Below are 15,353 nucleotides of genomic sequence, written 5' to 3' on the forward strand. Positions count from 1 at the left end.
GTGTTCCCCTCAGGTGTGTATGGACCAGACGAGGGCTGGGCGTCTGCCTACCCGGAATGCAGAGAGAGAAACCAGTCACCAATCAACATTGTGGACCACGACGCCAAAGTGTCCTCGGAGTTTCAGGAGCTGACACTGGAGGGCTTTGAATCCGAGTCCTCTAATAAGACATCGATGAAGAACACCGGGAAAACAGGTACGGTAAAGACCACAGCTGCGGGTTTATACCCTCCTGATTTATGTCAGATAAGCTTTTTTGGCTTTTTAGTTTTTCCCCACTAATACTGATTGAAATGTCTGAAGTTTAGAGTTGGCTATATTTTGAAAAGGGAGAACTAAGCATACATAGGGGAGACTGAGATGTGTTCGGATGTGATTTCTTAAGCATTTGAAATGTGTTTTAGGGACCCCAGTGTTGGGGTGTAAACCGTATCTTACCCCACTAAAAGCAGGTCTTGTCGATTTTAATCATTTTATGTTGATCTTTAAATTTGTCTAAAAATTTTATTGCTGACAAAGTTATCTTGAGATCTCTTCTCATTAAACTTAATGAGATATTCATGGTCTCAGCAGATGATTTAAAATCCCTCACCTGTGGCCCAGTGGCACAATTGAATCAAATGGTCTGTTATGAGATAGCCAGAAAAACTTACAAAAAGAAACCCCAACTCTTGAACATGATATTGAAATATTGAATAGGTCAAGGTGACTGAATAGATCTTTCACTAGACTGAAACTAAGTGCTTTGGAAGCCTAAACTAGCCACAAGGACTCTTTAAAACGGATAGCTCATACCAAGCCTTCTGATTGGTTCATAGCCATGGTATAATGAGCGTATACAACGGCGATGACCACCATCCTTCCTGGATGGTGAAAAACATAATCCATTCAGAAATAACATTACCTCCCAAACGTATTGTTGAATTTATTAGTAGTCTATAAACATTGTTGGCAGAATTACCCTGGTTCAACTTTACTTGACTGCTCTGCATAATTGTGCGCTCACAGTTTCTTCTCCATCGGAGGATTATGATTAACATTTGGACGTGCTCACTTTCACTTCTACCTCCACATAAAGTGGTTTAGATAAAGTGGATTAACCGTTGGGTTTCAGCGCCGCCCATTGTTCTCACCCAGTCGCTGTAACGATGCTATCATTTCCCCCAAATCTCAGCAATTACTCCACTGATCATAATTGATAGAAATTACACTTTGATGTCATTTTATCCCCATCTTGTTTCTCCCATCAACAAAACTCACACTTGTATAAAAGTTACCATTACATCGTCACAGAGCCCCAGAATAGCGGCGTCGTGTTCTTCAGAGAAGTGTTGGTGAAGGAATGTTTGTAACCACACAGGGTACGTCCGCAAAACAGACCACAGTTCAACGAGAGTCAAAAGCTCAAGTGTGACACCTGATAATCCCAGCTCATACTGACAGGTGTCTGCATGTCAAACATCTGTCGCGTCACTTCACCGCACATGATCATAGAACAAGACAGGTGCAATATGCAGCTAGTCGTTGATGATGGAGATTACACGTCGCACTTCCACTCAGACAAGCTGCAATCCGTATTGGCAGTGCCGCGGCAGGTGTCACTGCCTGTAGGACTTCGCACCGGGCCATCTGCATTCTGCTCTCGAGGACGCTCCTCGTCAGCCACGGGTATTTTTCACAATTCCAGGTTGTCACTAAGATGGATGATCCTCTCCCCTCAGTGGCGAAACGGAGTTGAAAGGCTTTTGAGCGGCAGAGGCCACAGGTGGTTGGCATAGCTGTTGACAGCACTCTCGAGTGTTACCCTCAGCACTGCACAGCTGTGTGTTCAGCACGGTCCCGTGTAGCATCCAATCATTTGCTCAGTCAAGGATATGCAATTCATCCGTAATGACACATTTGAATACGTTCCCAATTTGTCTAAAGGTTGACAGTCGGTAAAAATAAAGCCTACCCAATGAAATCAACACAGATGACATAGCTAACAGACATTTACACGTAGAGAAAAGTCTCGATACATCTGAGGCAACGGAAAGCGATAAATGAGAAAGATCTGAAGGTAATACAATCCACCTAACAGCTCCCCTTAATCAAACTAATTGACATATGAGTTTTTGTTTGGTTATTCCGTTAAAGAATAAATATGGAGACAACAATGCACTGTTTTACAGGAGATCACGTGCTCGATTATTTCTTGGCCAGGAGTTGTAGTGTAGTTTTGCCAAAGTCCCTGTATTTTCCTGTTCTACAGGCCTGTCTACGAACAGTCCCTTAGCAGCTAAAGATGCCGTGATGCATCGCATTATTGTCGTGAAATGCTCTTTGTATGCCGCATTTGTCGGCAGTAAATAAACATTAAATGATTTGAAATCAATAGGCTTGACGGCTGTTGGCTGTAGCATCGCAACTGCAGAGACGTTAGAGTGAAATCAATCCTCTCGTCTGACGCCCAAAGCAAATAAATAAGACGAATGACAAACTCCTTCTTCATGTTTGATTGCGGTTCAGTCCGGCACCTTTCATCCTCGGTACTGTCCACGGACAGGACTCCTTTTACCCACAAGTATATTAAGGCCGACATAAGCTGAGCCCTGGGATTTATAATACTACAACGCTAAACTTTTGGGAGGCGGAGCTCCGCTACCGTGTGTTAGTCAGCAAGAACAGGTTGAGTTTACACCTTCAACTTTAGTTGGAAGACCTTTGTCCATGGACTCCACCATCATCACCCTTCTCAGGAGAAAAAGTCAGATTCTCACAGGGTATGTTTGTGATGTAATTGACAGTTTAAACTTCATATTAGCTGTTCCCACATGTAGTAAACCAAACGCTCACGTGTAAACTTTATTCAAGCATCGGTGCACAGATAAAAGGCTAGTTATACGGTCAATCTGTACATCGGGACAATATATGAGCGGCTTATCATAGCTACACGGTAAACATGGAATGAGAAGTGAGTGCACTATAAAATGTGAGACAGCCAGCCCTGTGGCTAACATGGCATGAAATACAGATTTGTGCATGGGCATTATGAGCTGTGCAGAGTTGTGGGTAAAAATAAACGGAATGTTGTAAACTGTGACAGTGGTGGGACGAGATTTAATGTGAGGGGAAGTGGAGTTACACTACTGTAAATAATACGACGGAGGGGAGCTCTGGGAAGCTTATTTTCGAAGGAATTGATTTGGATATTGGTCGATGCCCGAGTTCTTTATCTCGTTACCAGACAGTTTCCACCTGCACTTAAGATCCTGCATACTGTTATATGGCCACTGCCAGGACATTTGCTGAGCCCATTTTTAGCCTGCTGCTGGTAAGGCTCTAAATATAGCAAATCATAATTTGTTATTTGTTCCGTCCAACACTTTCTCCTCAATAATTCTTTAGCTCCTAGGAGCACTCCACAGAAAGAGTGCTGGTGTTTGAATATCCATGCCGATGTTGTGCTCAGACGTTGGAACTATCTAATTGGAACAAACGGGCACATTATTGGATCATATATACAGTAAATACGCAGGAAATATTGTTTGTCTTCAGCAGTGTGATGCACAGTGTGACATCCTGGAATGAAACACGACGTCAGTCGTCATCACCTGCTGTAAGTGTTAACTGTAATGGTCTCTCTTTCACGTTCTGCCCTTCTCTGTCAACATCAACTTCAAATCTTCTCTCATGACACAACAGAATCAGAGAACAACCTATATGGTTCATTAAATATAACAGCAGTAGAATGTATTGTACAAGATTTAGTGTAAATGAGCAACATGTGTCAAGACAAATGTATCTTGAAGATGTTCTATTCTAATAAAACAAGATAAGTAGAGTTTTATGTCTGATGAGTATCGCCAGAAAAAAATGTCAAGTATCAAAAGCTGGCACCAAACCTCTGGTTTCTGTGTTATAAATGACATATTTGGCGAGTTATATGTTTATACTGACCGTCAGTAAAACGTTGTGTATTTATTCACCACCAACATATCTCTTGTAGCCGGATATGAAAAGCAAGGGTTAAATGAAACGTTTGATACAAAGCCTCATTACGGGTTCAATTGGGTCCTGTTAACCAGATAACCCCCCAAAAATATCCTGGGTACGTTGAACTTGCTCTGTACGCTCGCCATCTATCCCTACCCGCTTGATGTGAGACATCAAAAACACAAGGAACACATCCCAGCCAGTGATCATGCTGCCTCTGTAACATTTCCGGCTAACTAATTTAGTTGCACATGAAGCTGATTCCTAGGAGACCGGGGTCGACGCTGATCATCCCTCGGCTCGGTACATGCGACACCTGCGGTGCTCATCCGTTCGTCATACGTGCTTTCTCGCACGGCCGACTCGTAGCTGTTCTTTTAATTAACGTGGCATCAGTTAAGTCACAGTTGCTCCCTCGCCTCTAGTGGGTCTTCATGGAGGGGGCATACATTGTCAATCTGGATGTTTCCGTTTCCCAGCCAGGAGGGGTCTCCTATCCCCACATCATCTTATCCAGGGCAATTTGAATATGATAAGTGTTCTGCTCAAATCCCCCTATAATGCTCGCTGTTTATTAAGCCCCCGCATAATGACGGAGCCATTTGTTGCTGCAGCGGGAGAATTAATTATACGGTTATCCACCCAGGCAAATGTCAACTAACTTTCAAAACGGCTAACCGAAGAAAAACAGCGCGGGAAATTAAATATGTGGCCCCCGCAGCTGTTTACAAGTTCCCGTGGTTCGAGTCATCTGATGTCATGCGGCTGCTTTGCATTCGAGCTGAACGCCAGTGCGAAGGCTTCGGTGAGGGAAAAGCAGTGATTAAATGCGTCAGTCCTAGGGAGTCAGACAAACACGTCTGTAACAGACGGCCACGTTGACTCTCTCATCTGTGTGTAACGCTAGTTCCCTAACACGATTGACCAGACTCTAAGGACATTGATTTTTTAATTAAAGTTCAGCTACGTTTGACAGAAACAGATGTACTTGAGTACTTAAGTGTAAAACCCTTTACTGTTCCCTGGATGTTGCCCCCCCCACCCGCAGATGATTTTGTCTTGTAGACTTATTACGAACAAATTATTATTTTTAAAGAATTCCTGAGCATGTATCTAAATGCCTCTCACCTGACTGGTGACAACAGCCTGTCACTTCAGTTCTTGCTGTAACAGTACGTTGACATTGGGTGTAGACAGCTGTACTTTGGTTTTCAGGCACCTACAAATATACTGAATATTAATATAATTGTATATGTTAGTCCTTGCCCCTCTCAATATTCCCCTAATAATTGTTTTCACACATTTGTGATAATACACCGGATGCTGTTTTAGCTTTACTGTCCAGATTTGGCTGCAAATATACAACAGTGATGTAACATAAAGGTAGTCGGAATAAACAGAGGCATTTATCAGTTTATGAACAATATAAACTAAATTATCCATTTGGACTGAATCCATTTTTCATGCATTTACATATTTTTTTGTCTCACAGATTTTTCACATTTTCCTGCCAATGTTACTGGTTACATTTACATTTTCAGCTGTTTAGTACTAAATAGTTTTCCCCAATATGTCGGACAGCATCTAAACAAATTTCTATCAATTTATTGTCCAGTCCATCATCAATATATATATATATATATATATATATATATATATATATATATATATATATATATATGATGATGATATTCTCCACAGAACCATCCAAAGTATTCCCTCAGTGGCAGGGTAGTAAGATGAGAACGGGGAGAGCCGACCCACCGAGACTCAACAGAACTGGAAAAAAACATGAGGGAGTAGGAGACATCACAGGACACCCAGGCTCTTTGGCTTGTGGCGATCTCCAAGAACAAGACGCCCCTGAAACCATCTAGCATATAACAGCGGGATGTAAGATCCAAGCCGGTCCGGCGTCCAATGTACGCCGCAACCAAGTGGCTGGCATAGTGTACAGCAACACCCCCGAACAAGTATCTGCTGGAAGTCCCAAGGTCAAAATGGAAGAAACCCCCAAAGGTGGTTGAGGATGACCGAGCTACGCTACAGTGGGTCTTCCAGATCCAGACCGATGAAATGGTGATGGCGAACCAACCATCTCAGCAGATCTAAACGCCAAAGATTCAGAGCAGGAGGGAAACAAGATTCGGGGGGTTTTGGGCAAACTCACCATGTGGCACTGAACTTCTGGCATCAGCTGTACCACATGCAGCCAGGGAGCGCACTGTATTTACTGAACACATGCAGACATTGAACAGGAGGCCTAAACACTGGTTTTCCTCGTGTGGTAAACATCAAGGTCTAAGGGTGAGGTCCAACTGTCAAATTGGCTCAGGAATTGACCCGGACGTATTTGATCGGCAGCCACGATAAGAGGTGTTCGGATTCCCTAAATGCAAGGGAAAGGTGCTTCCTTTTAGAATATCCCCCAGAAGAGTGTCAGGTCACCATGTAAGTTACTGTTACGTATGAATCATTTACATCTGATGTCACACGCTGGTAAAACACACTGAAACATTCTGATTGACCCGCCGAGTTTTTCTTGTAGTCCATCTTCGGAAATTTCAAATTTCACCACGGCAGACGCACGACGATGAATATAATAATATCCGCCGTCGCGTGATGACGTAGTCTAGTGAAAGTGGAGTCGGATTCTCTTAGAAACCGTGCCTCTCTGTTGAACCTTGTCTCACATCTCCTCGGCACCACAGAGGATTTCAAAACATCTGCCTCACCGCAGTATAGCTCGTAAATAGGCAACGGAAATATTAACAATAGCTAATTTTCAAATACCATGGCATCAAAGTTGTGGATATATTTCTTGATCATGATCATTATTATTATTTTGGAGGTTCTTTGCCTTGTAAAAAAAAATGCCTAGAGCTTAAGGGATGGAAGGCTACCCACTTTCATGTAAAGTTTAATGTAAACCCTGCACTTCAGACTGAAACATCCATTGGACGACAAGCTGGACTGGACAGCAAATATGGACGCTCTACACAGGACAGGGCAGAGCCGTCTGTACTTCCTGAGAAGGCTGGGGTCCCTCAACATCTGCAAAAAACTGTTGCAGATGTTTTACCAGTCTGTGGTGGCCAGCGTCCTCTTTTATGCCGTAGTCTGCTGGGGAGGAAGCAGCAAGAAGATAGACGCTGGTCGACTGGACAGACTGGTGTGGAGAGCTGGCTCAGTGGTGGGCACAGAGCTGGACTCTCTGGTGACAGTGGCAGAAAGAAGGACCCTGGACAAACTGCTGTCCATACTGGACAACACCTTCACCAGGCAGAGGAGTGTGTTCAGTGGCCGACTGCTGTCCCAGTCCAGCGAACGCGGGTCTTCTTTTCTGCGATGGTATCAAATTTTTACCCTACTTCTGAATCCAACGCTGAACAAAACGCAGACTTTGGACATTTAAAACTGAGCGCTCGACCACATCCGGCGCCGCTGATCCGGGGCAAAGCAACGGCGTGCTCGGTATGCAGACGGCACAGTCAAAAGCAATAAGGTTCTGTCAGGAGGAATAAAAAGGGGGTTACTTTTTGCATGTCGCTCGGACGTTTTAATGGATTGCTGTTTTTTATGTTGAACTGGTGATTGTTTCGCCACGCCCAACAAACTCCAAGCGACCGTGGAAGCGAAATCACAAAACCAATCGCAATCCACGATCCCAGAGCTTTTCTGTGCAGATGTTGTCAGCTGTTTGATGGTGGCAACGATGTGACTGTAGAATCTAGACGCAGCGTGATGTGACATCGCATGCCACATAGCTGCATAGCTTGGATGTAAGCTCCAATATAAAATAACACATGCTGAGCTAAGGCACATGTTATAGGTGATATATCATACTTATCTATAGATCTGTGTGATCTAATATATCTGCAGGGATATAGAAGACATAACATGACAACTATACCACATGCCCATTATTGTTATCTTGACTATCATATACAATGTGGTAACAACACGGTGTAATATTGTGATTTCAAAGAGAGATGATGACCATGACCAATCTGTCACTTTAACAAAGGGTCTTTGGGGACAGCTGGTTTCAAGGTTTCACAGGACCAGTAGCAATCCATCCTGCCGTCACCCTGCACCCGTGCGTACTTCTTCACTGAGAATTAGAGATACCAGCACTAGGGCAGAGAGAGAACGCGTCCAAAACAGGACAATTACAAAAACACATGAGGAAGTACTCAGAGCGCTGCTCTGTCCCACCTTGTTCTGCGTCATCGAAATTTAACGGCGGACTTAAGTTTCCGAACCGAGGAGACGACGGCTGGTGAACGTACGCCGGGATCATTTCACCTCTCCCACTGAGGTTTCTGGCGCAGACACTTCGTTACCGATCGGCTTATGGAGTCAAATGGACCAGAAACAGTTGCGCAGCACTAAGTAGAACACGGACATGGTTGTGCATGTAGCCCGTACATTACATATCAAATTAATACAGCTTCACACAAAGAGGGCAAAACTGATTTTTCTGATAGAAGTGAAAAAACATTGCGTTATGAATCTTTTTATAGAAGTTAAATCTAGTGAAAAGTGACACATTAGGGTTATATTACATATGATAGATATTACACATTTGTTTAATATCCTCAAAAAAACACCATTTAGAGGATGTATGTTTTTTCCATTTCTACAGAGTCAAGTTTACCTGAGTACTAACGAATGTAGCTGCGATGTTGTAAATTCAGCAGCACATTGCCTTCAGTTGTCTCCAGCAGTGGACGACAACGGCAATGTGGACATTGATTTCTATGAAACAGAAGATGTGAGGAGTGTTTTTCTCATCTTGTTGAACACTCAAGAGTGATTTAAGTCTCATTCACCCATTCACACACATTCATGCAGCGCTGCTATTTTTTTCTTTTTAAGCATCTTGGCCAAGGACACCTCCACATGCTGACGGGGGGAAGTGGGATCGAACCAACGACCTTTCCGTTTTGCGGATGACCTCTCTATCTGAATCACAGCCGGTCACTAGTATAACCTCTCGTCTTGTAAATGCAACCACAGATGAAGCTCTTGGCAGGCAACTATACACCAGCTGCTCCCAACAACAAACCACAACCATTGAGCGGCAGAGAACATTCCAACCAGTACCTTTCAACGCTCTCCACTTCCTCCTACTGTGCAAAATTGAGGTTAAAATACCACCTGCCATCCTGAGCTGGTGATGCCATCGGGAGTCAGAATCTCTTCAGTAGTGATCACAGTGTGGAGCTCTGGTATTGAGGTCCTGCCCTTAGTTAGTCGGCTTGACTGACCTTGAGTCAGTGTCAGCTGTCAATCATCGTGATGTCTCAGCACATTTTTATAGCACCAAATAACAAATGAATCAATCAGAAATCAGAAATATGAACACTTGACAGTACATCAGCATAAAAAGAAATACCTAAAAGGGAATTTGGGGAAAGAAATTGACTTTGACTTCTTTAGTTTGGTCCGTGTCCCATGTGCTAACATGGAAAAGACAGGGTTTATGAAGAATACCATGCCCAGTCACCAGGGGCGATCCAAATTTGGCTTCACCTTTAGGGAGCTGTCATGTTGTTTATCTTTATATACAGTCTATGGTTTGATTATGGCTAATATGGCTCGAAATGGCCATATGTCTGTCCTTACAATTAGTCTAATCACAGTATAACCATTAGAGGACAGGGGAGCTGGACAAAGTGGTGCTCAGAATCGCTCTGCAGCCTTATTGCTGTACCCATTTTTTGTTCCCAATATTCGGTGACAGCCACACAGAGTGAGCAAATGTCTTGTCCACCACCTCGTCACTGAGTGAAGGGGGACCTCTGTCTGTCTGGAGTGCAGGGAGCTCAGTCAGGCGAGGCAGACAGTGCGTCGTGTGTTGTTGCTCCCTTGTGGGAGTGGACCTGCCAGCCGACCTTCAGGTAGAGGATCACTAGCACCAACACCCGCCGGCGCGAACGGCAAGATGAGAGTGAGAGACACCTGGACCTCATCATCGTGGTCGAGATGAAGAATTCCCTGACACGTTTGATGCAGCGTGTCCCCAAGGCATTCGACTCAACACCCCCCCCCCCCCCCCCCCCCCACGGCCATAGAGGCTGCCACGGGGAAGGGTTAGGGAGCCGATGATGATGGCCACCTGCAAAGTAAGAAACACAGTGAGCATCATTTAAAAGGATTTGGGTGTCGCCCGCAGCATGTTAAGAGCCATGTAGAAACGCTAACACAAACAACAGCTGCGATGCAAAATGGCGCCCAGCTTCTGCCCCCCCGCTACATAATGCATAGCTAACAAGACTAATGTCGCCGGGTTTCTCCCATGAATTATGCATGGGTTCCGCATTGTTTCTGCACAACAGATGAGCGTTTTATCTGTGGAGGGATCACCTGGTGGATTTGCTGCTGAATGCTGTGATGGAGCTGCGAAATCAGGCAGGGAGGGGGCCGGTCCCCCCCCCACCTCTTACACAACAAACTCAGACTCAGACTCTCCGTTCAGAGGCAGAACGCTCGTTTGATTCACAGCGCCACTTGAACTTTTTGACGTCGAGAGGAATCAACAATGCACGAATAGAAAGAAAAAGAAATGTCTAAAATAATTACCCACTGATTGCCGCGGAGTGTGGAGAGAAATGCTTTTAAATGAAAGTAGACAATGTGATCTTGCATACCACACACATCGAACATCAACTACATCAGCTTCAAGTTCTCTCATATGACTTGAATCAACTGCTCTGTTAGATTCAAAATAAAATGACACAAAGACATTGTTTGGTTATAGACCTCTGGGGTTTGTCCTGTCAGACAATGCAGGAGCACCAGGAACACAGAAGAAGGCTTGGTATATCCAGCTCAGAGGTTGGCAGGTAACGCCGGTTCATATCTTACCAAGCAAGTGTGTAAAGGTGCAATCACTGGCATCTCCAGGCATATTATCCAATGAAAATATTACATTTAATATTATATGTAAATATAAATAATATCAATACATGTATACTGTAGAGGCAAGTGTCCTGTGTTAAGTAGCATTGAAGAACATCAGATCCTTATGCTGAAGGAAAAAACTCACAAAAGAAATTGGTTATGGGTCAGATACGTATATTATATTATATACGTATATTCACCGCAGGTGTATCCAGTGAATACTCAACTTGCATTCATTGTATCACTTTAAGCCATATCTTAACCGTCTTTGCTTTAGTTTCAAAATAAGGAAATAAATTAGGATTTTGTGGTTCCAACCTAATCGACTACATATTTTTGCTAGAATGAGATCAAGACGAATTTTGACACGGACCTCACGTATTTTCCTACAGTTTACGGATCCTACTTCATTTTGCAGGTTTTTGTCTCATCCAGCGAATCCAAATCTAAATATTTTAAAGCACCACACCGACGTGATAGAGATTCACATGTTTTGTGAGGATGTGCTTGAACAAAGCCGTAAAAGATAAGACCAGAGTGAACTATCCTTTAAAGGCTTCTAGTTGAGATATGGCGTATACGTGTACTGTATATAAAATGGGCCCGTGTTATCAGGTCCCTGTGATAATTCATGACTCTCGGACAACACCTTAATAAAACGATGAACCAGGTCAGCCTCTTCACTGGAGAGCTCCGTCTCTAAATGGGACAGAACCGTCTGATGAAGTGTGGCTTCGAGGCGGCCGTGCTGATTAATAGAATACGGGAATCTTCTCAGAGCTATTTGTGAATGTGAAAAAATAAGGCCCCTTCGTTTCAATTTTCACTATATTTTAGCAATATGTGATGGAATAACATTTGCAGTGGGTGACGAGAACAATTGTACTTGGTAAATTAGCCCCTCGTTTGACAACTTGCCTGAGAGGCTGATGGAAAATGAAATAAGTGGTCATGTGTGTCTACGTTTTGCACGTTCTCCTCTGAATACACCCGTTTTGTCTGTGTCTCTTCAGACCTTGAAGGGGTTTCACACAGTGCATGGGTGCAATCCAAATGTCCTTCCTATCTACTATTCCTATCTACTATCCCTTGACCTCAGTGGAAAACGTCATGAGGTCAAGGAAAGGAGGTGTAAAGGAGGATTCATAGGACTTAGGAAAAGCCGACAGCGCTGCTCATAGAATCCGACTCCACTTTCCCTAAACTACGTCATCAGGCGACTGTTGATGCTGTTGATGCGTCTGCCGTGATGAAACTAAACATTTGCGAACTGGACAACAAAAACCTCAGCGGCTCCATCAGCATGTTTCAGTGTTTTACCACCGTGTGACATCAGATGTAAATGATTCATATGTAACAGTAACTAACATGATGACATGTGTCTCTTATGGGTCATATTCATACTCTCCTACTTCTTCTTCAGATTGAATCATTTTGCACGGCGCGTCACTTTAAATATCGCTGCCGCAATGAATTGTGGGGCGTCTGTTTCTCCTTCCCTTTCGCATAGGAAGGTCCAGTGTGCCCTATGCTAAAGGAGATAGGAGAGGAAGCATTGAAGCTCCTTTCCTATGCATTTAGAGAATCCGAACAACTCTTATCATGGCTGCTGTTCAAATTCTTCCAGGTCACTTCAAGATTTAGGAAACTTCCTGAACCATTTTGACAACACATCGAGGGGACATGGAAGGCTGTGACACAGGTGCTCAGGACACAGCGCTGTGTGAATGGGTGAATGTCAACTGTACCGTAAATCATTTTGAGTGGTACTAATATACTAATGCAATCCATTTTCCACAAGTTCTGATTGTATCCAGCGACCCAGACATCTGTTCCTTTTGGGAGGAATATTTACTGTGTGTGTTGCAAAAGCTTCTCAGCGATGTCTGACCACTCATTATTCCTTTGCTCTGTCTCTCTTTTGTGTCTCTGTTCTTTTTTCTCCCAGTGGCGATCATGCTGAAGGATGAATACTTTGTTCGGGGAGCAGGCCTGCCGGGAAGATTCAAGGCAGAGAAAGTGGAGTTTCATTGGGGTCCCAGCAACGGCTCTGACGGCTCCGAACACAGCATCAACAGTCGACGTTACCCCGTGGAGGTAAGCTCGATCTTCCTCACACTGGCATATCCGGCAAATAGTTGCATTTCTTTCATAGGGGTGCATTTATGGATGCAGATTTTGTGTTGTTTCAGTAGATTTAGTCGATTACTGGAAGCAGAACCAGAAACAACACATATCATTCCTTAGTCGCAGCATCCAGTGGCAATTAGATGAACTGCATCTTACAACAGATCCATGTGGACTTGGTTGTGGTGTTTGTCACCACAAGCTTAGAAGATTCAAGTCCTCAGTTCTGGCCAATTCAAAATGTTGCATATGATGATTTAAACAAACACTCTAACAAATAGTTTTACTCACAAAACTAGATATCGCCCCTAATTCCTGGGCTCCACTGTCGTCATCATCAGGTTCATGAAAACTCCGCTGGCTACACCAACGTTTGCAATTATCTTAGTGCAAAGTTGGGAGAACTAGAAGTCATAATTATTTCATATATAACCATAAATAAAGTAAGAACCATTATTTATCGGATTCAGGTAAAAGTTGCAGTTTTTCATGTTAGAACGACAGCCCCTCAAAATGTCTGTGCATGTCCCTGAAACAAATGACAGTCAGAAAAATGCTACAGACAAATGATATATCCTGATGTATTCTGCCTTCCGAGTCACTGATGTTGTAGTAGGGAATAAGTTTAATCTGGGCAGGCAGGCGTACTTATTTGCCACAAAGAGGTCCAGGAAAGGATCCTGCCTGAACAGGGTTTATGAATAGGTGATCGGACTGTTGCACCTCCAAGACCCCATCATTTACAATACTCCTTTTTTCCATTTTTGTTCTGCGTTACTCAGGTTTGTTAATCACGTTCAACTTTCCGCTGTATAGTTGACTTTATGAGCTCTGGTGTTGCCTGCTTGGCAGGGTGTTTACGAAGCTAACACTCTATGAAATAAGTTTCAAATATGTTTCAATTCATTCATCCTCCAAATAGGAGGCATGTACACACAAAACTGTGCGCCACAGACCCAATCGGGGCCATCACGTCTCTCATGTTCATGTGTAACTGTTCTACGTCAGCAATTAGTATTCAGCCGCAGCACTCCGTGCCAATCCATTTGAGAGCAAACTTGATAATAACGCATTAAATTCCTACCACTTATGTGGGTGGAACATGAAAATATGCAAATCCCCCAGAAAATTATAATGTGTCACTTTTGAAATAATTTCACATTCATTTGCACCCCCAATTTAGTTTGGGCTACGTGCCAGCCTGAGCGTTTTAAGACAATCCAGCTAAGTACAATAATAATATTATTATTATTATTATTTCACTTTGACCACCACCTTTCCTTGACCTTAACCGTCTTGGCAACAGCCCTTGGCAGTCATTCTGGGCTAACACGACCAGGCTCCTAACTAAACCAATGGAGGGACGGCCACGCTGCACTTTCAATATGAAAACTGCACGTATAGAATCACAGAACTGCTTCAAATAGTTTGGTGGCTTTAATAAGGTTTAAAGGTGACATATTATGCAGAAATCACTATTCAGTGTTTGTGCACAAGGAAATGTGTATCTGTGGAGCCTGCCGGTCCTCAAACTGTGAAAAAAGACCACCCTGTAATTGTTTTTGTGAGCTGACTAAACCCTACTGCCTGAAGCTCTGAACGACTGGTTCAGATTTCTCTCCCACTGTGATGTCACAGTTGGACTCTTTTGGGGGTAACCCCGCCTGCAATCGAGAATGTCCACTTCTCTGGTGAAGGGGCGCGACATTTCATACACATTTTGGAATCGGTTGACCAACCACAACAGACTGGGCCAGCTGGCCAATCAGAGCAGACTGGGATTTATCGGGAGGCGGAGCTAAACGTAATCCAGGCATTGCTGCAGGAATGCACCATGCAATGCGAGCCACTAATAATACCGAAATAGGTTTCATCATTTACAGTTGCCGGCCGATAGTGTCTCACAGGCTGACACACTGACGGGGGCGCCAACCCGCGAGAGACGGGACGCGTCCATTTTTACCGGTCAACCCGCCGGATTGTGTTTTTTTGTCGGTTCTCCGTACACGGTGTGAGTGTATTCGGTTGCACTCCAGGTTGTCTGATCAAGCGGACAGCCTCACTATGGGGACACTTTCAGTGGGCTTCGCAAACACCCATGAACACAAAGGGGGAGGGGTTGTTGCGGCAGTTTGTTTGGGTCTGCGACTCTGGTGCCAGTGCGACATCTAGTGGTGAGGAATATTGTATTTTATATACAGTATAACTTGTATATTCATAACTAGTTGTTACAACTAGTGAATGGACTTGGTTTCGAAGGGACTTCCGACTCAGACTTGATTCTTGGCATGACAACACTCTTTTAGGATCCAGCTTCAGCTTCTACATGCCAAACTCTTGGT

The 15,353-nt window shown here is 43.8% G+C and overlaps 1 protein-coding gene across 1 annotated transcript in view; it reads left to right on the forward strand.

Moving 5' to 3' along the window:
- LOC118309866 (receptor-type tyrosine-protein phosphatase gamma-like) overlaps positions 1 to 15,353 on the forward strand; it is a 330,931-nt gene that overhangs the window by 204,712 nt on the left and 110,866 nt on the right. Inside the window, exons 3-4 of the mRNA XM_035632434.2 lie at positions 14 to 196; positions 12,833 to 12,981. Of these exons, the coding sequence (XP_035488327.1) occupies positions 14 to 196; positions 12,833 to 12,981 (332 nt within the window). The remainder of the gene's footprint in view (positions 1 to 13; positions 197 to 12,832; positions 12,982 to 15,353) is intronic.

Source organism: Scophthalmus maximus, chromosome 6 (genome assembly GCF_022379125.1).
Source record: "Scophthalmus maximus strain ysfricsl-2021 chromosome 6, ASM2237912v1, whole genome shotgun sequence".
Classification (NCBI taxonomy): Eukaryota; Metazoa; Chordata; class Actinopteri; order Pleuronectiformes; family Scophthalmidae; genus Scophthalmus; species Scophthalmus maximus.